Source organism: Oryctolagus cuniculus, chromosome 15 (assembly GCF_051225735.1).
Source record: "Oryctolagus cuniculus isolate XC-2025 breed Fujian yellow rabbit chromosome 15, ASM5122573v1, whole genome shotgun sequence".
Taxonomy (NCBI): domain Eukaryota; kingdom Metazoa; phylum Chordata; class Mammalia; order Lagomorpha; family Leporidae; genus Oryctolagus; species Oryctolagus cuniculus.
The window spans coordinates 38,807,225-38,832,658 of record NC_142881.1 but is presented as its reverse complement, the minus strand read 5'-3'; the positions used below and the strand labels follow the sequence as shown (position 1 = coordinate 38,832,658).

The following is a 25,434-nucleotide window of genomic DNA, read 5'->3' as shown; positions in this document are numbered from 1 at the left end:
TCACAGTGAGAGACCTACCACCAATTTGCCTTGATGTTAGACAAAAACAGCGTCTATCTCTAGATGCATTACCATCTGAAATGAAGGCCCCAGCCCTTCCAGAACCCACCCTTCCTATCCAATCCAAAACTATGAAAGACTTCCAGTAAGTTTCAGTTCACTATGATATGTAGAACTGTTGTCATTTATCTGCATGCCATGACTTCACATTATCTAATGTCTTCATGTGAGGAATCAAACCTGTAGATCATAAAAGTTACTAGTCAAGGGTAAACACACAACAATCTGAATGTCTTCAGTTGAAGGTAAAAAAAATATGAAAATAAATTAGGGTTAGATGTGTTACAGCAAAAGAAAGGAAACACTGAGTAAGAAAATATGAATCAAAATAGACAAAAATGATTAAGGTGAGAATAAAATAATATAGTGTTGCCATTTTAAAAACCTGAGAGTTCAGGCTGGCATTGTGCAGCGGGGTAAGCTGCTGCCTGCAACGCTGGCATCCCATCTAAGCGCTGGTTTGAATCCTGGCTGCTCCAGTTTTGATCCAGCTCTTTGGTAATGCACCTGGGAAAGCAGCAAAAGATGCCTCAAGTCCTTGGGCCCCTGCCACCCATGTGAGAGACCAGGTTGGAGTTCCTGGCTCCTAGCTGCAGCCTGTCCACAGACCTAGCTGTTGCAGCCAACTGGGGAGTGAGATTGTCTGTCTCTCTCTCTCTCTCTCTAATTCTGCCTTTCAAATAAATCAATCTTTAAAAAAAAAAACTGATCAACAGAACAGTTTTAAATCCAAAGTTATGTACTCTGTGACACATACTATAAAAGTTATGTCAGCACTCAGGTAACCAAAAGGCACATTTAAAGGACTAAGTGAGATTGAGACAGCAGAGACAGAGAATATATACAAAATCTCCAGAATTTTAACAGTCACAGGAAGGGAAAGAACAAGTGATCACTGGAAGAGCCATGTTAAGAATAAACATATTTTAAAACCAGGTGAATGAGAAAGTTGAAGCCAGATGGATAGCTTAATCCAGTTAAGAACTATAAATTCATAAACTATGTTTATGTTAGCTGGAACATATTTCTGTATTTATTTTCAGTATTTCAAACTGTATGTTGGTGGCATTTATTTGCAAAAAAAGTGATGCTATTTTATCTAAGTATTTCTCTCTATATATGGTTAATATATGTTTTCATTATAGGGAAGATATAGAAAAAGTTAAGTCATCAGGTGACTGGAAAGCAGTACATGATTTTTATCTAACAACATTTGATTCTTTCCCACAATTAAATGCTGCATTTAAGGTAATAATACATAAAACACATTTTTCATTAACTTTTAGTTTTAAAATTTCCAAAAAAGATATGAGAAACTTAACCTCATTTGCTACCAAGTATTAACTTAAGCAACTATTTAGACAAACATGTGAGAAGTTGATATGTATTTCTGAAATTATATGTATCACAAATACTACTTAAGTGATATCTTAAATGTTTTTATTTGTTCTAATGTGAATATTTGACTCCGTTCTTTCAGTTTTAAAAAAGAAAGCTATTAAAATAATCCTTATACATTCATTTTAATTTTCAGAAATTTTGCCCTAACAATTCTTTTTTATGTCATCAGACTAAAAATAGTAGAAATTATAATGGAATATTATGAATCAAATATTATTTAAAATAGTCCTTAAAATGTTATACACACCTAATTTTTAATTGAATTTGCAGAAAGATGCCACTGCCCCATTTAATAGCATTGAAGATTCTGGGATTAATGCTAAATTTGTGAATGCAGTGTATGATGCCTTACTTAACACTGTAAGTATTGTTTATGGACATATACAAATAATATAGTTCTGTGTATCTTCTGCATTTCAAATACAGCCACACAAAAATTGTGAAAGTCATCTTGTAAGGTCCCTAGGATACAAGAGTATTTATAGCATAATTATATTAGAATCTCTGGTATTATTTTATTGTAAATGTTGTTCAGACTCTCAGAAAGTTATATCATCTTATTCTTTTGTTTTTCTAATTAACTGAGAATTAAGCAGAAAATACATTTAGATCCATACAACCCTTGTTGATAAAGGCTTGCTAAAGTAATGCTTTGTCTACTCAGCACAAGGAGGTAAGTTCTTTGATTGTATTAGAATTGCACTAAATCTATAAAACTGTTTGTTAAACTTCAGTACGTGTCAGAATCACAAGAAGGGCTTGTTAAAATACCGGGTTTCAGATCCCATCTGTCTTAAGCAAAACCCAAGAATTTTAAATTGTAACAAATTTCCAGGATACAAGAGTACTGCACAACATTGATAGGAAGATGGAATTAGAAGTTAAGTTTGTTTTGGTGCCAAAAGATTTTAAATCCATGCATAATTTTTTGTAATGTGAATTTTCCATGAACTTTTTGAAGACTTCTCATAGCTTGATGCTCCTGATTCAAGGACCACACTTTGAGAACCTTCCTGTTATACATCAATTTGTGGAGAATTGACATCCTTTCAATCTGTGAATGTGGTAAAACTTCCAAATACCTAGGTCATCTCTGATTTTTTCTCAATATTGTTTTGTAGTTTTCTTTATAGAAGTGTTACATAGTGTGTCAATAAATTTACTTGGATTTTCTATGTACACAATCATGTCTTATGGAAAATGAGTTTTATCTCTTTCTCTTCTTTACATCTTTTATGAATGGATGAATATATTCGTCTTACTGCACTAGGTAGGGCCTCTTATATAATTTTGAATAAAAGAAGTAGTAGCAGATCTCTTTGTCTTATTCTCGTTCTGAATACTTTACTATTAAATATCACTGGTTATCAGAGAAATGGAAATAACAGTATCCATCCATCAAAATTAATAAATTTTTTTCAAAAACCTTACCGAGAATTAGCAATATTATAGAAAAAGCAAAGTTATATATCTTGCTGATGTGAGTATAAATTGATACGACTATTTTGGGAAACTACCTGGCATTATCTACTGCCACTCAACAAATGTGTATGTGCGTATACTGTGATCCAACAGTCCTACGTCTGGGTCCACTTCTCTGACTTCTTTTGGTGTGGCATGATTCTGTTTTATTAGCACTAAAAAATTAGGTCTACAGACATGAGGAAATTACCTTTCAACATGGAATACAAACTGAAAGTAATTAAACCAAACTATATTTTTAATACTATAACCATGTTTAAAAAAAAAAACTCAGTGATGTAACTTTTACATACTTTAAAAGATTTTTGGAGAAATGGAATTAATGGCATGCAGTGCTGGTTCAACATTTGAAAATCAATTAATATAATTCATCACATCAATAGACTAAAGAAGAAAATTGATCCTATCAACAGATGCAAAAGAACTATTTGACAAATTTTAGCACTTGGTCATGATGGGTCATTTTTAAAATAATTTTTGTTCAATTGCTAGTATTTTTTAGAGTTTTTGCATCTATGTTCATGAGAAATGTTAGTTCATAATTTTCCTTTCTTGTAATTTCTTTCTGCACTTTGATTAGTAGAGTAATGCAGACCTAACAGAATGAATTAGGAAGTATTCTCTCTGCTTTTTTATGGAAGGAATTTTTGTTTTATTTTTATTTGACACACAGAGTTAGACAGTGAGAGAGAGAGACAGAGAGAAAGGTCTTCCCTCCGTTGGTTCACCACCCAAATGGCCGCCACGGTCGGACCGATCCAAAGCCAGGAGCCAGGTGCTTCTTCCTGGTCTCCCACTCCCAGGCCACAGCAGAGAGCTGGATTGGAAGAGGAGCAACCGGGACTAGAACCCGGCACCCATATGGGATGCCAGTGCTGCAGGCAGAGGATTAACCAAGTGAGCCATGGTGCCGGCCCCTGGAAGGAATTTTAAGAAATTGGTATCATTTTCACCTTAAATATCTGGTAGAACTCACCAATAAAGCTATCTGGGCCTGGTACATTCTGTTTTGAAAGATTATCACTTCCATTTATGTAGTAGACATAGGTCTACTTAGATAATCTATCATATGAAATTGTATATTGTGTCTTCAAGGACACATACAGGATATCAAATATGTGGCGATAGACTTGTTCATAATTGTACAGTACTTTCCCTTTAAGTCCATGGGGTCAGTAGTGACATTCCTTCTTTCATTTCTGGTGTTGTTATTGTGTTCTTTCTTCCTTTCTTGATGAGTCAGGCTATAGGTTTGTCAGTTTTGTTGATCTCTTCAGAAAAATTGCATTTGTTTTTTTTTTTAATTTTCTCTATCAGTTCCCTGTTTTCAATTTCATTGATTTCAGCTTTTTCTTATTTCTTTCCTTCCTTCTGTTGGATTTAATTTGTTCTTTTAATTTTTTAAGGTGGAAGCTTAAATGATTGATTTGAAATCTTTTTTCCTAATATATTCATTCAGGGTCTTCAAAAACTTCATGAAAAATGTGTATTTTGAAAAAATGGCATGGATTTCAAAACATTTTGCAGCAGAATCATTTTTAAATTCCATTTTCCTAAAAATCTTTTGAAGCCCCCTTATACATTTGCCTTTAATCAAGGATGAGCAATGTCTGGCCCTGGGGCTGTACAAGACCTGCGATATCCTTTGGTTGGTGCTGCAATCCACAGGTGGGACTCAAAACTCAGTAAATCTATAGCAGGCTAATTTTTAAGTTGATAACTTTGTGCGGCCCACGAGTGATGTTGTCAGTACCCAAATGGCCCTTGGCAGGACAGTTTCCCCACCCTGCAAAGTGCTGCTTTGAATGCATCCCAGAAATTTTGATATATTGTATTTTCACTTTTTTGAAAGACCGAACATAGGTTTAGCATGTGACCAAACAGTCATGCTACTAGATATTTAGCCAAATGAGTTATAAACTTTTTATCTTCCCCAAAATATGCAAATATTTATAGCAGCTTTATTCATAATTGCCAAAATTGAAAGCAACTAAGATATCCCTCAGTAGGTGAATGGATAAACAAACTGGTATATCCATACCCTGGAATATTTTTGAACAATAAAAAGAGATGAACTATCAATTCATAAAAAGACATGGGGAAATCTTAAATGTGTATTGCTAAGTAAAAGAAGCCAATCTGAAAAGGTTACTTACTGTCGCTCCCCCTCTTCATGGAGGAACGACACTAAACCCTGCCTAGGCTTCATATCCGAGTCACGGCGCCATTATGTCGCTCCCCCTCTTCATGGAGGAACAACACAGGACCCTGCGCTGTTCTTTCATCTGCTCGGCCCTCCCCGGGTTTGCTGCTGGTTCTTCCCGGGTTGGCTACTGTCCCTTCCACCTCCGTGGAAGGGTGGTTCCCCCTGGCCACTTTCCCCACTTCCGCAGGGGAGCGGCACACCGCCGGCCGGCTCTCTCGGGGGCTGCACAGGTGTTCCCCTTAGATGTTCCTGGTGCATGCCGTCTCTCTCCTCCTTTATAGTCCTCCTCTGCCAATCCCAACTCAGCTGCCCACACGCCAAGTACGCTGCTCTCCTCCAATCAGGAGCAAGTCCTACAGTTTATTGGCTGAACTGGAGGCAGCTGTGTAGAAGCTGTTTTCTCCTCTCCCAGCGCCATATTGTGGGAGAGCAGATGCATAGAATAAGTCTTAATTCCAGTAACTTAGTCTAGTCCGAGTTGCTCCCCACAGATCCCCCTTTCTTTTTATTTTTGGCGTTGATACGCGCCTGTCTTCGGTGCCCCGCGGCACACACTCTGCTCTGCTTGCTAGAGTTGCCACAGTTTCTTACAAGTCCTATCAATCAGGCAAACCGAATCTGGGTCCTCTCTTTGCCATGTTGTGAGGAGGTTTTTAGGCGCTGATGCGTGCCTGTGTTCGGTGCCCTGCAGCACATGCTCTGCTCTGCCTGCAGGTGCTTACAAGCCCTATCAGGCAAACCGAATCCAAGCCTTCTCATTGCCATATTGTGGGGAGGCTTATTGGTGTTGATTCGTGCCTATCTTCGGTGACCTGCAGCTCATACTCTAGTCGAGCTGCCTGCTGGTGCTTACCGCCTTACTAATCAGGCAGACCGAATCCAAGCCTTCTCATTGCGGTATTGTGGGGAGGCCTTATTGATGTTAACTCGTGCCTGTCTTCGGTGACCTGCGGCGCATAAGCTGCTAGCCGCCCACAGGTGCTCACCGCCTTCCTAATCAGGCAGACCGAATCCAAGCTCTCTCATTGCTGTGTTGAGGGGAGGCCTTTCTATTTCTCTATTTCTCTATCTCCGGGCATTCCTATTTCTCCCATTTTACTTCTGTCTGCCAACATTCCTATTTCTCTCATTTTACTTCTAAACTTCTGTTTCTCTTATCCCCGCGGCTTCCCGGCGCCCGCCCCGAGGCTGCTTCTCGGCGGCTTCCCAGCTGAGCCGCTTCAGCCCGCGCCTCTCTCATCTGCGCGGCTCGGCTTTGCGCGCACACTCCACGGTCTCACACTAGCCCAGCGTTCCCTATCTACTTGTGCCCCGCACGCTCTCTCTGCGCACGGCAGCCTCCACGAGTCACACAGCGTAGCTTACGTCTCCGCCACTAGTATTCAATCTAAGTTCCCCGGGCTAACCTGGCGAATTCAACCCAGCTCACGTTTCCGCCCCACGATCTGGCTTCCCGTCCTTTGCTCCCCGGGCTAATCAGACGGATCCCAACCGGGCTTACGTTTCCGCTTCTGGTTTTAACTTTTCGCCCCCTATTCCCGGGCTAACTTGAGAATCCCAAAGTGGCTTTCGTTTCCGCCTCGGCCTGCCCCCCGCGGCTTCAATTTCCCTAACATTTTTCTCTACCCGGTATATTTCCCTAAGTTTTCTTCCAACAATATTCCTCCCTCATTTCTCCTGGCTTCTCCCCACAGTCCGTATCCAAGTCTGTTTGTTCTAGCTTTCACTTTCGCTTTCGCCCTTAGAGATTTCTCCCAGCTTCCCCCCGTAGTCCGTATCTGAGTCTATGCCTAGGCTTTCAATAGCTTCTTCCGGCACCTTTTTTGTCCGGCTTTTCCCTAGGCTGTTTGCTAGTCTCTCTCTCCGATATTTTCCACTTCTTCCTGTTTCTTCCCTCCTAGGTTTCCTATCCAAGTCACGGCACCATTATGTCGCTCCCCGTCTTCGTGGAGGAACGACACAGGACCCTGCGCTGTTCTTTCGTCTGCTCGGCCCTCCCCGGGTTTGCTGCTGGTTCTTCCCGGGTTGGCTACCGACCCTTCCACGGAGGGAAGGGTTCCCCCTGGCCACTTTCCCCACTTCCGCGGGGGAGCGGCACACCGCCGGCCAGCTCTCTCGGGGGCTGCACAGGTGTTCCCCTTAGATGTTCCTGGTGCATGCCGTCTCTCTCCTCCTTTATAGTCCTCCTCTGCCAATCCCAACTCAGCTGCCCACACGCCAAGTACGCTGCTCTCCTCCAATCAGGAGCAAGTCCTACAGTTTATTGGCTGAACTGGAGGCAGCTGTGTAGAAGCTGTTTTCTCCTCTCCCAGCGCCATATTGTGGGAGAGCAGATGCATAGAATAAGTCTTAATTCCAGTAACTTAGTCTAGTCCGAGTTGCTCCCCACAACTTACTATGTGATTCCAATTATATAGTATTCTGGAAAGGCAAAATTACAAAGACAGTAAAAAGATTAGGGACTCAGAAGGCAAAATGGAGAGTAGGTGAGGCACAGGTGGTTTTTAGGATGGTGAAACTATTCCATATGAAAGCATACTGGCGGTTATGTAAGATTATACCCGTGTCAGAACCCACTGAACTGTACAATACAAAGAATAAACACTAGGCCGGCGCCGCGGCTCACTAGGCTAATCCTCCGCCTTGCGGTGCTGGCACACCAGGTTCTAGTCCCGGTTGGGGCGCTGGATTCTGTCCCGGTTGCCCCTCTTCCAGGCCAGCTCTCTGCTGTGGCCAGGGAGTGCAGTGAAGGATGGCCCAAGTGCTTGGGCCCTGCACCCCATGGGAGACCAGGAAAAGCACCTGGCTCCTGGCTCCTGCCATCGGATCAGCGCGGTGCGCCGGCTGCAGCGTGCCGGCCGCGGCGGCCATTGGAGGGTGAACCAACGGCAAAGGAAGACCTTTCTCTCTGTCTCTCTCTCTCACTGTCCACTCTGCCTGTCAAAAAAAAAAAAAGAATAAACACTAATACAAACTATAGACTTTAGCTAATTTATCAAATACTGTTTCACTGATTGTAGAAAATGGACAACACTAATACAAGCTGTTAATGTAAGGGAAGCTGTGGGCATGGGGAGAGTATATATATATATGGGAACTCTATACTTCCTGTACAAATTTTCTGTAAGCCCAAAGTGCTTTAAAAAATAGCCTGGGGTGGGGGGGCGGCGCTGTGCTGTAGTGGGTAAAGACACAGCCTGCAGAGCTGGCATCCCATGTGAGTGCCGGTTCAAGTCCCGGCTGCTCTACTTCTGATCCAGCTCTCTGCTATGGCCTGGGAAAGCAGTAGAGAGCAGAAGACATCCAGAAGAGGCTCCTGGCTCCTGGCTTCAGATCGGCTCAGCTCCAGCCATTGTGGCCATCTGGAGAGTGAACCAATGGATGGAAGACCTCTCTCTCTGTCTCTCTCTCTGCCTCTGCCTCTCTGTAACTCTGCCTTTCAAATAAATAAATAAATCTTTAAAAAAATAATCTAGGTGCTGGTGCTGTTGTATAGCGGGTAAAGACACCACCTGTGACACTGGCATCCTGTTTGGGTGCTGGTTCAATTCCCAGCTACTCTACTTCCAGTCCAGCTCCCTGCTAGTGCATCTGGGAAAGCAGTGAAACATAGCCCAAGTCCTTGGGCCCCTGCACCCACTTGGACATCCAGGAGAAGCTCCTTGCTCCTGGTTTCAGATAGGCCCACCTCCGGTCATTGCAGCTATTTGGGGACTGAACCAGTGGATGGAAGACCTTCTTTCTCTCCATGATGCTCTCTCTCTGACTCTGCCTTTTAAATAAATACATAACTCTTAAAAAAATAAAATCTATTACTAATAAAGGAAATTATGAAGTCACACATGAGTCAGCTGAAAGGCTTAATTGACCAAATCTAATTTGACTTTTAAAAATAATAATGAAATATAACCCCCTAGGTAAATTAAGGATATTTTAGTCCATACTGGTAATAATTAAACAAACAGACAATTGTTAGGCAGATAAATATATAGATAGATAAATGTAGGAGAAATGAAAGCCCTTTTTAATAATGGTATGTGAACTAATAAATGCAGACAGAATAATAAAGTTAAAAACTTCAGATTTCCTCCCATAGTAGTGATAATTGGTTTAGTGACTGCCTTTCCTAGTTAACCGAATTACTGAAGTGACATCAAGTGCATCTTGATGTGATACACTGAGAAGGAAACATCATTAATGAATCTTCCTGTCAAAATTGCATAAACTAAATCTAATGACAAGAAAATCACAGAAGACCTTAAGTTAAAGGATATTCTGGCAAAAACAAATGGCCTCATGCACATGGAAGCAGTTTCTGCAAGCTGGCACTGCATCCCACTGGGAAGCCACCTCCTGCTGCAACCCTGCCTTGACTTCCCTTCCCAAAGACGCCCCTTTTCAGCATGAAGCAGCCAGAGCAGTCATCGCCCATTTCCCCCTAACAGATGTTATCTCCCCCACCCTTAGCAGGCCAGACAGGATGGAGAATTGTAAATGGGGTCTTTTGATGGTTTTTGTCCCTGCCTGGTAACAGAATGCCAATCTGATTGTTTTCCTCTCTTGGATGCCCCCCTCCGTGCTGCTCTGGCTGGAGGTCCTTGATTCTAATAAATACTTTTAAATCTCAAAAAAAAAAAAAAAAAAAAAGGCCTGCAAGTGGCCTAAACTCTTCAAAAATGTCAGTACCATGAAACACCAAAATAACAAAACCAAAAACACAGAGGAGCAGATTTGAATAAGAATTGCCTTAGAGAGGCTGGCGCTGAGGCTCACTTGGCTAATCCTCCGCCTTGTGGCGCCCGCACACCGGGTTCTAGTCCCGGTCGGGGCACCAGATTCTGTCCCAGTTGCCCCTCTTCCAGACCAGCTCTCTGCTGTGGCCCCGGAAGGCAGTGGAGGATGGCCCAAGTGCTTGGGCCCTGCACCTGCATGGGAGACCAGAAGAAGCACCTGGCTCCTGCCTTCGGATCAGCGCACCGGCCGTGGCGGCCATTGGAGGGTGAACCAACGGCAAAGGAAAACCTTTCTCTCTGTCTCTCTCTCTCACTGTCCACTCTGCCTGTCAAAACAAAACAAAACAAAAAAGAATTGCCTTAGAGAGTATGGGAGTAAATGAACTAGAGCTGTGTTAGAAAACTGCTGGTGGTAGTGGTGTGTTTTGAGACTTGTGGTCACAAACTTGAAGTGGATCCAGGCAGCACAGTTGCTTGATTTTTCTCCTGCAGCCTTAGCATTGCTCAGGGGCGGACACTAAATAAGTGATTGGGCTGGGGTAGTGTCTGCCTTCTGGGTGTGAAGGGACACTGTGAGCAGATGGAGAGAAAGCAGTAAGAGCTAGGCTGAATGGATGGTAATATACATTTCTTGGAAATCATGGCTGTTGTTTTTAAATAAATCATAATATAAATTTATTTTCTTGTCGATTGTCAAGACACAGATATGTTACTGGTTATTTTAACTTCTAGTTAATGAAGTGTTATTCTATTGTGAAGGAAAGTGTAAGGTGTCCAGCACGTAACAAATCTTCCCAGCCAGATGAATCAATCAATTTACAAGCTTGTATTGGAATTCGCTCCCTAGTGAGATTCTCCATCTCAACAGAGGGGGAGGGGCTAGGGAAGTCGTGTGTCAGAAGTTGGGAGGGCATGGGGGTTAAAGGTTGAGGTGGGTCTGATCCTCATTTGTTGACCTTTAGGCACCTGCAGGGACCTTGACAAGGACTTTTCGTTCCCGGAAGTGCGGGTAGGGACTCTCCATTCCCGGAAGTGTGGGCCTTCTCTCCTTGTGGATCCCAAAGCTACCAGAAAGTACTATCTAGACCTATTTTATTTTTATTCATTCTTGAGATAGTTGGCAGTAAATAAATTCTTAAAATTTGTTTGAATTATTAAACTACAGAGGAATATTATTTTATGCCTTTCATAAATCTATCCTATAATGAACAAAGTCTTTTCCCTGTTAACATATTTTTAATTAAAATAATTTGGTTTCACTTAATAAAGAATTATGGGTTTAACTGATAATTGTAACATAATAGGACTGAATATATTCAAAATATATGTAATCATTTTATATTGGCAAACTTGCCATTCTTGGATTTGTGTTATGATTTAATATTGTAAAGTCAAGGAAAATGAAATTTTTTATAGTTACATAAAACTATTGTTGATCATCAAAGGTTATGCTGTACATCTTAGGGAGAGTTCTCAGTATAATCTTGTCATTTGTACTCACCAGAGTTCTCAAATGTGAAATCAATATGGTCATGTCAGTCCTCAGTCTTGAAGTCCAATTTTAACCATTTAAACAGATCTGAAAGTAAAATGAACATATAAGAACTCACCTAAATGGCTAATCCTAATTGGTTGTTTTCTTTTGATTGCAGCCTCAAGACATTCAGAAGACAGTGTTAAAGGGAATCATTAACAGCCTGTTGCGAGAATGGAAAGGGTAATTATAACCAGTTTTTAGCTAATCAGTATATATGGTTAACTTAAACATCTCATATATCTTGTATACGTTAGTATATATTTTACTCTCGGATTTTAGTGGTGTTATAATTACATAAATCAAAAAAGAATTATAAGCCTTTACAACAAAGCTGTTTAACTTGAAATTTGTGACTTCCCAGAATTCATAGGTAGCCATATGTGATCTGTAGACCTTTAAAAATTATATATAAAGATTTGTGTGTGTGCACATATGCACATGCTTTATAGAAACAGGATGAGTACTCATGACAGTAACTTACATAAGATAATATGAGCACTGAGTTTAGCCTTGGGCTTCTTGGTAGTCAGAGCGAATCTTTTTTCTTATTTCTAATATATGGAAACTTAAGTTTAGCTACTACAAATTTTTAGTCAGAACTAAATATTAGGCCCTATTTAAGGAATCATGTGTTGTAATTTGATAATGTTTTGAACGATGACTATATATAATGCACCAAAGTGTCTTTTTAAAAGTACACAGGGGTATGGGCAGTTGCACAGCAGTTAAGATGCTGCTTGGGATGCCTGCATTCCATATCAAAGTCCCCGAGTTCAGGTCCTAGTCCTATTTCCAATTCCAGCTTTCTGCTAATTCACACCCTGGGAGGCAGCAGGTGATGACCCAAGTTTATGAGGAAGACCTGGATGGAGTTCCAGGATCCTGGATTCAGCCTGTCTCAGCCCCAGCTCTCATAGGCATTTGGGGAGCAAATCAGAGGATGGGAGTGCTCACTCTCTGTTGCTCTTCCTGTTAATTAAATAAATAAACTTTAAAAACTTTTAAGTATATAGCATTCAGATTTATAGTATTTAAATAATGTTATTTAAATAGTATCCACTCTAAAAGCCAAAGGAATGCCACTGAATTATAATTCAAATGTTTATATATTAAGCCCAGTTTTTAAAAATACCTAACTCAAAATTGTAAATGAAATGTTAAAGGTACCGCAGGCATTTTAATAACACTGTTTTTATTCTCAAAGAAAACCATGCTTATTACAGAAAAGGCAGAGAAGTATAAGGAAAACATACTAATATTTTATAATTTTTCCTAGTACATTTTTAGAGCATAACACATAATATAATGTATAGTTCAATATTATACGATATTGTATTGTATAGTTCAATTGTTATTGTATTGTACAATAACATTGTGTAGTTCAGTACTGTACAATACAATATCATATTGTATATGTGATTTTTAACTGAACAGTATTTTTCCTGGTTTATCATTGTAGTAATTAGCTTGCATTTTCCTTCTTAAACCACAATTTTTAATGATTGCCTAATAACCTAACAAATGACTGTACTGTAATTCCTCTAAAATATTCAAGAATGATTGTGTTTATAATGCCAAAGTGAACATTTTGTATAACAGTCATCTTTTCTGAGTATTTACCTAAAACTTTCCTTGAAGAATTATAGGAGTAGAAGAATTTTAAGACACCTCACACATTTTGCAGATTAGTTCTCTGAAACAATTATGACAACAAATACTTATATAAAGGATATGAGAAGGCCTAACTAAGCTCTCAGTTGTATATCCTTATAACAAAGCTTGGCTACTTTTCTAAATGGAAACTGGATTTATTTTTTATTTTTCCTTAGTACTAATGAGATTAACATTTTGTCATTTGTTAGCTATTTATAGTTATTCTTTTACAAATTATTCACATACTTTGGCCAGGTTCTGTTGCCATTTTATCTATTTTTCTGTCAAGAACTCTTACTATATTAAGAAAATTGACCTTTTCTATTACACCTGTTTCCTATATCCTATTTGAAAAATTCAATTTCAGACCTCAGAGAGAAGGTAATGAAGTGGCTAAGGACTGAAGAATTAAGTACAAACTGGGAGTTAGCCACTTTCTAAATATTGTAGTAAGAACATATCGTCAGAAACTTCCTAAGAAATGTGACTCATGGAGCTGGTGTTGTGGTACAATGAGTAAAGCCGTCTGCAGTGCCGGCATTCCGGATGGATGGACGCTGGTTTAAGTCTGCACTTCCAATCCAGCTCCCTGATCATGCACCTGGGCGTGCAGCCAAAGATGGCCCAAGCACTTGGACCCCCACTACCCAAGTGGAAGACCTGGAAGAAGCTCCTAGCTCCTGGCTTCAGATTGGCCCAGCTCCAGCCCTTGTGGCCATTTGGGGGGTGAACCAGTGGATGGAAGATATTCCTCTCCCTCTCCCCCTCTCCCCCTCTCCCCCTCTCTCCCTCTCTCCCTCTCTCCCTCTCCCTCTCTTCAACTCAATTCTCACAAACATTTGTTGGTCATTTTCAATTATATACTATGAAATTAAACACTCATCTATAATGAGCTATGCTTATTTCTTTTTCAGTCCACGAACAAAAGATGATCTTAGAGCATACTTTATACTTTTACAGGTAAGAGAGCATGAATTTAGTTGGAGTTGTCTCATTCAAATCTGAATTCATGCTTGTCTAAAATGATAGCAAATATTTGCATGCTTTGCCAACATTATTGATATTTTTTACAACTGTAGTTACTTGTAACCAGAGGACTAAAGCTGCAACAAATAAATAATCAGAAGCTATGTTATTTGGGGGATAAACTTTTCATTTAGTTCTTGTCAACCTGCCATTGTATTCAGGAACAAAATGAAAGGACTTCTTCCTCTTCCATTCAAAGGTCCTTTCTTGTTGGCTAATTTTAATAAGATGCAGAACTTTTATTTCCCCATCTGTTAGGTTTCTAACAACTTGATGTATTTTCAGTATTGCTGAAGTTTCAATTATAATGGAAAGTAAAGTTGCTGTTTCTATTTTCTATAAAGCAAAGATGTCTTAAGAGAGAGAGTGGCTGATGTTGTGGCACAGCTGGGTTAAGCATGGCCAGCATCCCATATGCGTACGAGTTCATGTCCCAGCTGCTTCACTTCCAATCCAGTTCCCTGCTAATGTGCCTAGGAAAGCAGCAGCAGATGACCCAAGTGCTTGGGACCTTGACACCCATGTGGGAGACCTGGATGGAGTTCTGGGCTCCTGACGGGTCTGATCCAGGCCCAGCATTGCAGCCATTTGGGAAGTGAACTAGCAGATGGAAGATGTCTCTCTCTTTCTTTGTCTCTATATATCTCTGCCTTTCAAATAAATAAATAAAAGAGAGATTCATGGATACAAAAATATACTAAGGTCTAGACAAATGAAAACTAATTTTTAGTTTAGGGTTTTTTGTTTTTTGTTTTTGAGAAAGAAATACATTATTACCATAGCCAGCATACTGCATTGATATTATTTGTTGAAATGTACAAAAGTCATTCACATATTATCATTTAAATGTAAGAAAATGTATATTAAATAAGATACAGAGTTTGGTTCAGTATTATATCACATCCAATAAAGGAAACTATGTAGAATACAGAGAAAGTGAAAACACAAAAAGTGAAAAATGAGAGAAAATGCAAAGAGGTAGTTAAGAAAAGACTGTAGAAGGGAAAATAAAGAAATCAGAGGAGAAAGAGGCAAAACTAGAAAAAAAAAAGACAAAGAAAACATGTAGAGGTGGTAAAGGCTAGAAAATGACTACCCGATGCACAGAGTTTCGGGGGAAGGGGAGTATATTAGTCACAATAAGCTCCACTCAAGATGCCCCATTCTTGAGAGCTATCAATAGATGCAGTTGCCAGCTGGGGTCATTCCCTAATTTTGAATTGTCCTGCCAGTAAGTCAATTTTGAAAAGTACATGATGTGCTCATTTTTCAGTAATGTTGATTTTTTCCCATGAAGTACTGAAATGTACATGTGACAAAGTTTTAGATTTTTGAGACGTAACTGGAGGTTTTGCTTAGTTTACAAGCATTCCTTCGATGTCTTTTTAATGTTTAAAAATTGTCAGGAGTTACTTTGTGCTTCCCACCCTCCCCGCCCCATGTTCCTTGTGAGATAGGACTCTTATTCATTTCACCATGGCAGATGCCTCACACACAGCTTTCATTTCATTTTTATAGCATTCTTTTATTTTTAGTCAAAGAGAACCCAGTATATTTTACTTAATTGCTGGATAGTGATTGCCACCACTTATGAAGGTACCAAGCTAGGTGCTTTACATATATTTCCTTCATAATACTCATGTTGTTATTAAGCTTATATTGTCATTCCTATTAAGATGAAGAAGTTGTTTAAGGGCACACAACTAGGAAGTGATAGAATTAACCCTCTGAGGCAGCATTGTTGTGCCACATTGCCACACTGGCATCTGTACCTGAGGGCCAGCCGGAGTCCCAGCTACACTGCTCGCTCCACTCCTGGGAAGGCAGTGAATGAGGGCCCAAGTGCCTGCCACCCATGTTGGAGACCTAGATGAAGGAGTTCCTGGCTCCTGGATTCCTCCTGGCCCGGCCCTGGCCAGGACAGCCATCTGGAGAGTGAACCAAAGGATAGAAGCCCTCTCTCCCCATGCTCCATGCCGTTGCTCTGGTTTTCAAACAAATAAGTCAGTAAATCTTACATATATATATATATACACATGCAAAATAAGTCAGTATATATATATATATATATATATATAAACTCCAAAGCTCATGGTCCTTCCACTGTACCGCATCATAACTCAAAGTCTCTGTTAACCAAAATAACAAATACATTATTGCTTTAAAATATTTTATAATCTCAAATGTAGTTTAGTTTCCAGAATTTACCACTTAACTTGTTAAGCTTAATGTCTTTGCTTTTACATATTAACAAATTTTTAACACAGTTATCTTTACTATCTTTTTCAGAATCCTCAATTTAATAACACATCTACATATGTCATCTATGCTCACTTGCTACGACAGACAGCTACCTTAGTGGAAGCTGACCACCATTTCCTAGTTCACTGGTTTAAAAAGTAAATCATTCTATGATATTAAGAACTTTTATAGTCTTACAGTTTTAAGTTTGTTGTTAGCAATGTTAAAATATATCTGAATGTTTTCAGGTTCCTAGAAATGATGCTTTTAATTTGTAATACTTCAAAAGCCAATTAGAAAAACATTTTAGTACTGCATAGAGGATAATTAAAATTGATTTTTAATTTAAGATACTATTTTGCTTATACAAGCTGTTAAAAATTTCTGTCTACTCCTTTCACTTTTTATATAGCATATTTCTGTCATTGGTTTTTCTCACTTGTATATCTCAAAGATGGTGAGTGGATATGCTCAGATATTACTACTTTAATTGCTGTCCTCTTAATTCCTACATGCATATCAATAAATCTCAACATTATTTACATGATGCTTTCTCCTCACCTAAAAATATCATTATAAAATATAAGTTATCTGTTAATATAATTTCGGAAAAAAAAAGTTTTTTTCACAAAACAATACACATATTAACAATGATTCTTCTCCATGATTGATAAAAACTAAAAAGGCAAAATATTTCCAAAGTTCATTTAAAATACAGCCTATTCTTATTATTGATGAGTGCTATAATGTATAGAGTCACCATAGGCACTGAATTAGCAAATACAGAATCATTGCTGCTGGGGAAAACATAGGGTTAGGTTCCTGCAAGGCTCTGATCACATTGTTATCAACTAATCTACACATAACCTTATTTTATGAGTGTTTCTGCTCAATTATTTACCTAATGTAAGTTATTTATTCATTAACATTGAATTCATGGCCAGCAACACTACAACCAGTGCCTTATGGAATGCATTTTTCTCGATGAGGCATGTAACACTTTCTTGAACTTAGGAACACCAGGCAGCAATGGCTACTATAGTTGGCCATTTTAAATAGCAAAATCATCATCAAAAAGTATAGAATTATGAAAAAGTGACACTAAACTGCATAAAACACCTGTTAACCCAAAAGGCAGAGCATTGCCTTGTTAAATTTCAGCTGGGAATGTGCAAGTCAAGTGACTCAAAAGTTTTCACCTTTTCATGCCTTCAAAAGACCACAAAAACACAAGTATTAATTTGGGGGTTGCAATTAAATTTTAGCAAGTATGTGGATTTGCAAATAGAGAATTTGTGAATAGTGAGGATTGACTAATATTGAAATCCTTAAAAAATAAATTATTAACTTTATAGTGAGTTTGGTGTTCATTTCTCATTTAATAATTTACAGTTTTCAGGGTAATGTTTTTGTATCTTTTCAAGTGTTTTATAATTTAAGAAGTAGAATAATTTAGGACAATCATCTAAAATTTTGTGTATTTAGTTCTGTATTTACCAGATATTTTGCCAAAATAGAAAATGTGAATATTGACTGTAATTATTTCAAAATTTTTACCAGATTATCCCAGAAGAGATTCAAACAATTGGTAGAGAGATTGCTGCAATTTATTTCTCTACGCCTGTTTCCTGCAAAGCCTGAAGAATTTCCACCTATAACAAAGTGTTCCTGGTGGATTCCATCAGCATCTAAAGTGTTGGCTTTACTTAGTAGGTTTTTGTTATTCTATCACATTTACTTTTCTTTTGTTAAATATTAGGGACATTGCTTAAGAATCCCAATAGTCTTTAGAGGTATTTTTAAATCTTAAACTATTTTTCTGACAGAAAAGTTGTAATTTATTTTCTGTTTTGATAATGGATTTCACAATTCACTTGTAAATATAAAACAACAGCAGCAACAAGAAACAGCCCTGTGCATTTTCCTGGGCAGTATTCTGTATTTTGACTCTTAAATGCATATGATCTGCTAAGTAGTGATTCCTGAGAAAACACGAGCTTAAATTACCAAGGCCTGACCCCTACGAAAGAAGACACTGAAGGGGAAATATGTGAGTAGATGGCCATCTGCATTCTCCCTTAATATATTCATAATCCCCACTACAAGTTTTATGTAAAGACAAAAATTTACTAACTGCACTTTGGTAACAATCTTAAAATTGTATTTTTCATTTTAAGCTAACAGTTTAATATAGAAGATTCTAAGTCGACTCTCTGGAGGACATTAAAGTGTTTTTATTATTAGAATGAATCATGTATGGGTTAGAAAAGATCATTATGTTAGAATTTATCTTTACAGATACTGCAAACAATTTGGTTCACCCTCCCCTTGTTCCTTATACTGATTTCTATAACTCTACTTTGGATCACATTGATCTCATGGAAGAATATCATACTTGGCAGAGCTTTGGAAACTCTCACAGGTATGATCAAAAGCTCATCTACTTACTCTCCTAAATGATATGAAATACTACCCAGTATAATGACTAGATTTTTAGTTTGTACAAAGTATCCATATGCCTTTTCATGTAGACTTATAAATGCAGCTTAGATATCCAGCTTCGAAGTATCATATTTGTTAAAGCATTTTCTTTTTCTGCTACATTTTAAGCTTATATCCATGTTAATTTTATTTTGATTTGGTTAATAGCATCTTTTCAAGAAAAGAGAGATTCTTAATGTGCAGTTTCTTACATCTTACTGTTCTGTATGCAGTCACCCACTAAAGGAGTCCGCAGGCATTTTCTGTAAAGGCCTAAGTGGTAAATATTTTCTGCTCTGGGAGCTGTACAGATTCTGTTTGAGTATTTTAGCACAAAATCAGCCTTTGACAATGTGTAAATGAGTGGATGTGTCTGTGTCCAAAATAGCTTTATTTTCAAAAACAGATAGTAGGCCATATATGTCGTCAGGGGCTGAAGTTTGCTGGTGCCGGATCTAACACATTAACCACACACATATATATATCTTTGCACACACAAACATTTCCTGTTTTGCTCCTTTATTCTGTAGAAAAAGTGATTTTCCATTACATACAGTGTAAAAAGAGCAAATGTTATAGTCAAGGAGCTTTACAACAGTTTATTATAACAGATTTTCAAGATATCTGACCAAATTTTTTTAATAAATTATACTTTATATCAATACTTGTAGTTTGGATTAAGCTAGCAAAACGAGTTATTCCCAGACCATGAAATAGTCAGGAGATTGCATTTATTGTAAAGTAGACCAAATAAGAGATACTGCGTAAAAATAAACAACCTAAAATCTCAGATTTGTCCATAAATTGGTTAAATTAACCAGGGACCCTCTCTATAGAACAGGCCTAAAACATTGCATGGCCTTGTGGACAGAGTCCGTTTCTGAACACTCATAACTGAACAAGAATTGATGTTCTGATGGATATGTTCTTGACAAAGTTTATGTTACTAAGATCCTTTTTCCTCCTATTTTAATGTAATTGTGATGTTGCCGACAAAACACAAAATAACTCTTAAGAATTATTGTGCATATTTCAGTGATGACATCTTTAATACCCAGCTTCCCCTAATGTCTGTGCCATAGCACTGGTATGCAAGAATGGAATGAGTTGCATGGGAATTTTGATCTGTGATGCCTTCAGTCCTTGGCCAGCCAGCCTGAAACTGGCAGGGGACCTGGAGTCCTAGGACAGGTCACTCTTAGCCAGAGCGGCCTCATCTGTTTAGCTCAGTGTGTCACACATAGTATCATTCTTCTGTTTACCTTAATAAGGGAAAGACTGAGGAGAACTCTTAAAGTGCATGATAAAACCAATACATATATGATTAAATTCATTCTATGTATTTTCTTTCCAAAATATAGTCAGCATTACTGATTCAAATTATCGTACAGTAGTACTGAATAACTTCTACAGTTTGTGCCCTGTTGAGAGTTGTCTCACCGGCCATTCACATTAGGGCTATCTTCTTTTTCTTCAAAATACCCTCATTGTATTTAGTGATCACAGATATACCACTTGACCACGCTCAGATGGATTCCAGCTGTAGTTGATGACTTCTGATGGAAGTTTAACTCCTGAAGTGTCATTGCTGCCATATGCATTTCTTTCTGTGTAGTTTGTGGCTTTTGTACATAGCATAGAATGGGCTTGGACCCAGAAGAGAAGTTAATTTCATAACCTTTGATCATAATTTTTAAAAACACATACCATTTCATATAACTATGCCATTAAACAACACATTCTCCCCTTTTTAAAGTTACTTACTTATTACATAGTTATTGCTAGATTTCTTCATTTTTGAAACTCACATATCACAATAATGGTGCCTTACGTTTATTTCAACATTTGATTTTTTTCTGTGTCCTAATCCTCCTTCATTAATACTTTTGCCTCCTGGTTTGAGTGTTGCCCATGTTTTTCACAAGTGCTAATATAAAGCTGACTATATAAGCTGAAGTTATTTGCATAAACAATGTGAGTGATTAGCATGTATTTCAGAATAGTAGGTGAAATTTCTTTTAGAAAATAAAGGTACTGCACATCTAGGAGTGATACAGTCTTTCCAGGGCTGTGGGAATTAAGGGATTCACATAAAATCATCTTGTAAATGGTAAAACACAATACAAAAATAATGTTTTATATTGCTAGAAAGGTTACCTTAGATTCCCTTAGAATAATTTTGCTAAAAATACACCATTTTGCTTTTTCTGTTTTCACTTGTTGAGCAGGTTTTCCTTCTGTCAATACCCATTCGTTATTTCTATAGCTGCAAAAAAAATCATTATTCAAAGAGACTCAGAACAACAGATGATAAGCATCGCAAGGGTAAGCCAGCTATAAAAACATATTTATGCTGACTATAGTCAATAGAGTAAATCATTTAATAAATAAGTCAAATGTATTGTGCATTGTTCTAGCATAACCAGAAAATTTTATTTAAAAGTAAAATTCGTATTTTACAACCCCCAAAAGTTCTTTTAACCCTGATCATGCTGTGGAAGACAAGACACCCCCCAGCTAGTCAGCATCTCATTTTATTCTAAATATCACAGGAAGAGTAAATGCTCCTTACAGATCCAGATTTCTAGGAGCTTTGTGGACCTCATTTGTAGAGCTCCAGCGGCAAATAACTAATTAGAGCATCGTGGCGAGGCAAGAAGTGCCCTTAAGGAAAACTATTTAAAACACACGTTTTCTAGGGGTCACAAAAAAGGATGGAAACAACCAAAATATTAGAAGATATAATAAAAACAATTATCTGTTGGGGAACTGAAAAATGTGCCTAAAATGTAAGTGATGTTTTACTGGTTCTTGAGAAACCAAGATGCATGGAGGCCCACAGAAGCTCCAAACACTGCCAGGTAGATTTTAGGCAAAGTATCGGACAGGATGAAGCTTATTCCTGGGCCTGTCCTTACCCTTTCCCTACCACTTGTGTTTCAGTACAGCACAATGAAGTTATGGGCTCTGATACCAGATAGAGCTGGTATTTTGGAGCTCTAGACTGTACATTTAAATGCACATTTATTTCAAACACCTGCTTGTGTGACATGATTCTCACAGCTTTGAAAATCAAAGAGAAACTTAGCTGTAGTTGTCTTAAAGAGTGAAAAGAAATGTTTTCTATGTCTTGTCCAAGAATATAAAAAGAATCAGACATTCAAAATACTATAAAATTAAGATTTGTTTATTCTTCAGAATAAACTCAGAACTCTCAGAAGGTGAGTATTTTTTTTTCTATCACAGAGAAAAACAAAAGATCTAAGTGACTGGTAGCATTCCAAAGCCAGCTTATATTGAGCATGATAATATTAGAAGAAATTGTCTCTGCCTACCAGGGAATTCCAGAGTCACACTCCCTTTACCCAACCCTCAAAAACGAGTCTAAACAGATAATATTCATTGCCAGAATTGTTACTTGATCTTCTGTATATATTGGCTCAAAGACTGATCTATATAGCTAATAACTTGGGATATTCTATTAGTTGCATTTGTACAAAGTCATATGTCTTTTTAGTACTTTTTCACCATAGGATATGATTTTCTATATTTGTAATAAAATTTTAAAGTGCTAGATGTTTGACTAAACGCCTCTGAGAAGTTTCCCTTCACTTGCATGATACAGCTTTTTGGTGGACATTTTCTTCTGCTGAAAAAGAGAGTGGCAGGTGCAGACTGTCTCATAGGCTAAGTTTTTCATGGAGCATGGAAGCACATAAGTAGATGCTAGAGAGTCAGCTGGCATTGTCATTTCTTATGGTTGTTTCCCAACACTTTAACTTGTAAACTGCCATACTACTTGGACTTAATTAACTGGTGACGACTATTTGACACAGTCGTATAGGTAGCCAGCATAAATAAATGCTTATATGGTACAATCTAAAGTTGCAAAAGGAGATACCCTGGCCTTAAAATAACTTTCTCAATCAGTTGTACTGTCTAGAATTCTATCATTTTTGGGTGATTTCTTTAAGTTGGAACATTTTTCTGTAAGTATGAATTCCTAATGGAAGGAGTAGCCACTAAACTTGTCCACTATTTGCATCCTAGATAAGTTTGATGATTGGATATTCCCAGTGAGAATAGCTCCCTGGGAACTAGACTGGGAACAGAAGATAGCAAAAGGGTAGGAGAAAAGGTCCATGACACAGAATATTCTGCCAAGAATCTTGGTCTCTTTAATAAAGGAGGACCCAGAGAAGCAAGAAGCAAAAAAGACATTATTAGCATTGGATATTGGAATAGAGAATGCTCTGAATTACAATGTTCTGTTATGGTAATCTAAGTTATGTAGATTTAGAATATTAAAATACTATATATCAAAGTAAATTGCATCTATTTAAAGGGTCTAAAATGTTCATCTTTATTTTTTTTTTTTTTTATTTTTATTTTTTTTATTTTTGACAGGCAGAGTGGACAGTGAGAGAGAGAGACAGAGAGAAAGGTCTTCCTTTTCCGTTGGTTCACCCTCCAATGGCCGCCGCGGCCGGCACGCTGCGGCCGGCGCACCACGCTGATCCGGTGGCAGGAGCCAGGAGCCAGGTGCTTTTCCTGGTCTCTCATGGGGTGCAGGGCCCAAGCACCTGGGCCATCCTCCACTGCACTCCCTGGCCACAGCAGAGAGCTGGCCTGGAAGAGGGGCAACCGGGACAGAATCTGGCGCCCTGACCGGGACTAGAACCCGGTGTGCCGGCGCCGCTAGGCGGAGGATTAGCCTAGTGAGCCGCGGCGCCGGCTAAAATGTTTATCTTTAATATATACAAAGGGTGCTTGCTTTTTTAGAGAGAAATATGCAGTAAATTAATATTCTCTAACTTTGCCCTGTTTTTCACTATAAAGAAATGTTAAATGCTTGAAAGGATAAATACATTTACTGTGATTGGACATTACACAACATATACACATACAATGAAACATCACATATACCCCATAAATATGTGTAACTTTTATCTGTTAAATTTTTTGAATAAAAAAAGAAAAAATCTCTAAAAAAAGTGGTTGCTGTCATTGTTTTTACCAAAGATAAGGAAATGTGATAAACATTATTTAGGTCAATAAATATACAAACATGTAGACTTCATATAAGTGACATTTTAATATATTCATACTGATTTTTTCAATGTATTTTATATCCCCAGTGCTTATATTTCATAAATGTAATATATATTATGAAAAATAGATTTTCAGAGCATCCGTATCTCTATCACCCAAGCATAACTCTTATTAACATTTTGCTAAATTTCCTTCTGAAACTGTCTCCTATCTTATCTTTAAAAAGCAACAGAGTTGAAACACTACTGTTTGCAGTTTTGTTCCCTGCTCTCTTCAGTTGAACCTTCCTTGTACCATATACACTGTTTTTATGACCATCATTTTGTAGTAGCTTTATTTATAGTCCATTAGTGATACATAGATATTTCCGAAGTTTTTCTTTTATGGATAATACTGTTACCTCAACAGTATTAAGTATTTTCTGTCTTTAGTATTCCCAGAAGTGGAATTAATATGAAGAGTGCAAACATTGTTTGGGTTTCAATAAATTACTTTCTAAAAGCAGACTAATTGTGCTTTTAAATTCAGTTTCTTAAAAAGCTTAAGGCCAGGTCTATCATCAAAAGTATATGCCTTTTTTTTAATGTTCCCATTGTATGTATGTTATTTATTAAACAGATGACCTTGATATTTAAATGAGGAGACATTGAAACTATAAAACAACATTCTTTACTTTAAAAGATGAATACTTTGGTCTTTCATTTTGAACACTTCTCTGGTTAGTGTTGTCCCGAAATGAAAATAATAAGGCATTTTTACAAATCAAATGTAAGTGATTTTATGAAATTGTTTATATAAGAGATGGCACAGACAAGAATTAAGTAATTTTTACTAAAGTGTTTAAATGTTTTAAATGAAATTATAGCTTAAATAAGAGTGAAACTGTTTGCTTTCTTATTTAATTAGCAAAGTCTGGTGGATAAAGTATCTCGAAGACAGAGACCTGATATGAATATGTTATTTCTAAATATGAAAGTAAGGCGGACACATCTGGTTAGCGATTCACTTGATGAGGTATAATTTATTCCAAAATGGTATTAATTTATTAGAATTTTAAATGAATTCTACAATGTGATTTATTACTGAATTCTTAGTAAATGATTTTTTATTTCTGTATTTCAATAAATATGCTTCCTTAAATTTTGATATCATAGTTAAACCTGGTTTGGTATTTATAGTTAAGCCTTATAATAATTTTTGTATATTTATTAATGGTTTGTTAGTAACTACCCAGAGAAGGATTTGATGTAGAATATCTAAATGAGTTCATTCATGTTTTTTAGTCCATAACCTGGATTCTAGACCCACTCATCTTTGTTACTATTTAGAGGCAAAATAATTCATTCTAACTTCTCCATACCTCAGATTACTTGTCTATAAAATAGAAGTCTGACCCTCAAGCCCTTTAGTGCCTATTCAGGTTCAAATATACATTGGTTGCATGTACATGTAATGTAGAGGTTCCTGCACGTATGACATTTTACAAGATCTTCTTGTAATTCTTAGAAGATCATGGCTGATTTAACTATATGATTTTTGAAAGTTTAATGTTGAAGGAGAGT

The 25,434-nt window shown here is 37.7% G+C and overlaps 1 protein-coding gene and 1 long non-coding RNA gene across 11 annotated transcripts in view; one reads left to right on the top strand and one right to left on the bottom strand.

Annotated features, from left to right (window-relative positions):
* Positions 1–25,434, top strand: part of HECTD2 (HECT domain E3 ubiquitin protein ligase 2) — a 101,713-nt gene that overhangs the window by 55,916 nt on the left and 20,363 nt on the right. For 3 of the 10 annotated variants that reach the window (XR_016222136.1, XM_051823369.3, XM_051823370.2), the window contains exons 3-12: positions 7–145; positions 1,206–1,308; positions 1,732–1,821; positions 11,535–11,599; positions 13,987–14,032; positions 16,388–16,497; positions 17,900–18,048; positions 18,638–18,761; positions 21,049–21,145; positions 24,779–24,886. Coding sequence is in view for 9 of the 10 variants with exons in the window: in XM_051823369.3 (XP_051679329.2) it covers positions 7–145; positions 1,206–1,308; positions 1,732–1,821; positions 11,535–11,599; positions 13,987–14,032; positions 16,388–16,497; positions 17,900–18,048; positions 18,638–18,761; positions 21,049–21,145; positions 24,779–24,886 (1,031 nt within the window). In the remaining variant the exon portion in view is untranslated. Of the gene's footprint in view, positions 1–6; positions 146–1,205; positions 1,309–1,731; positions 1,822–10,844; positions 10,957–11,534; positions 11,600–13,986; positions 14,033–16,387; positions 16,498–17,899; positions 18,390–18,637; positions 18,762–21,048; positions 21,146–24,485; positions 24,641–24,778; positions 24,887–25,434 lie in introns of those variants that run through there. The other 7 variants (XM_089314774.1, XM_089314775.1, XM_089314771.1 and 4 more) reach the window with 7 other exon arrangements.
* LOC103351369 (uncharacterized) overlaps positions 11,383–25,434 on the bottom strand; it is a 133,511-nt gene continuing 119,459 nt past the window's right edge. Inside the window, exon 3 of the long non-coding RNA XR_016222137.1 lies at positions 11,383–11,461. This is a non-coding gene — a long non-coding RNA (uncharacterized LOC103351369). The remainder of the gene's footprint in view (positions 11,462–25,434) is intronic.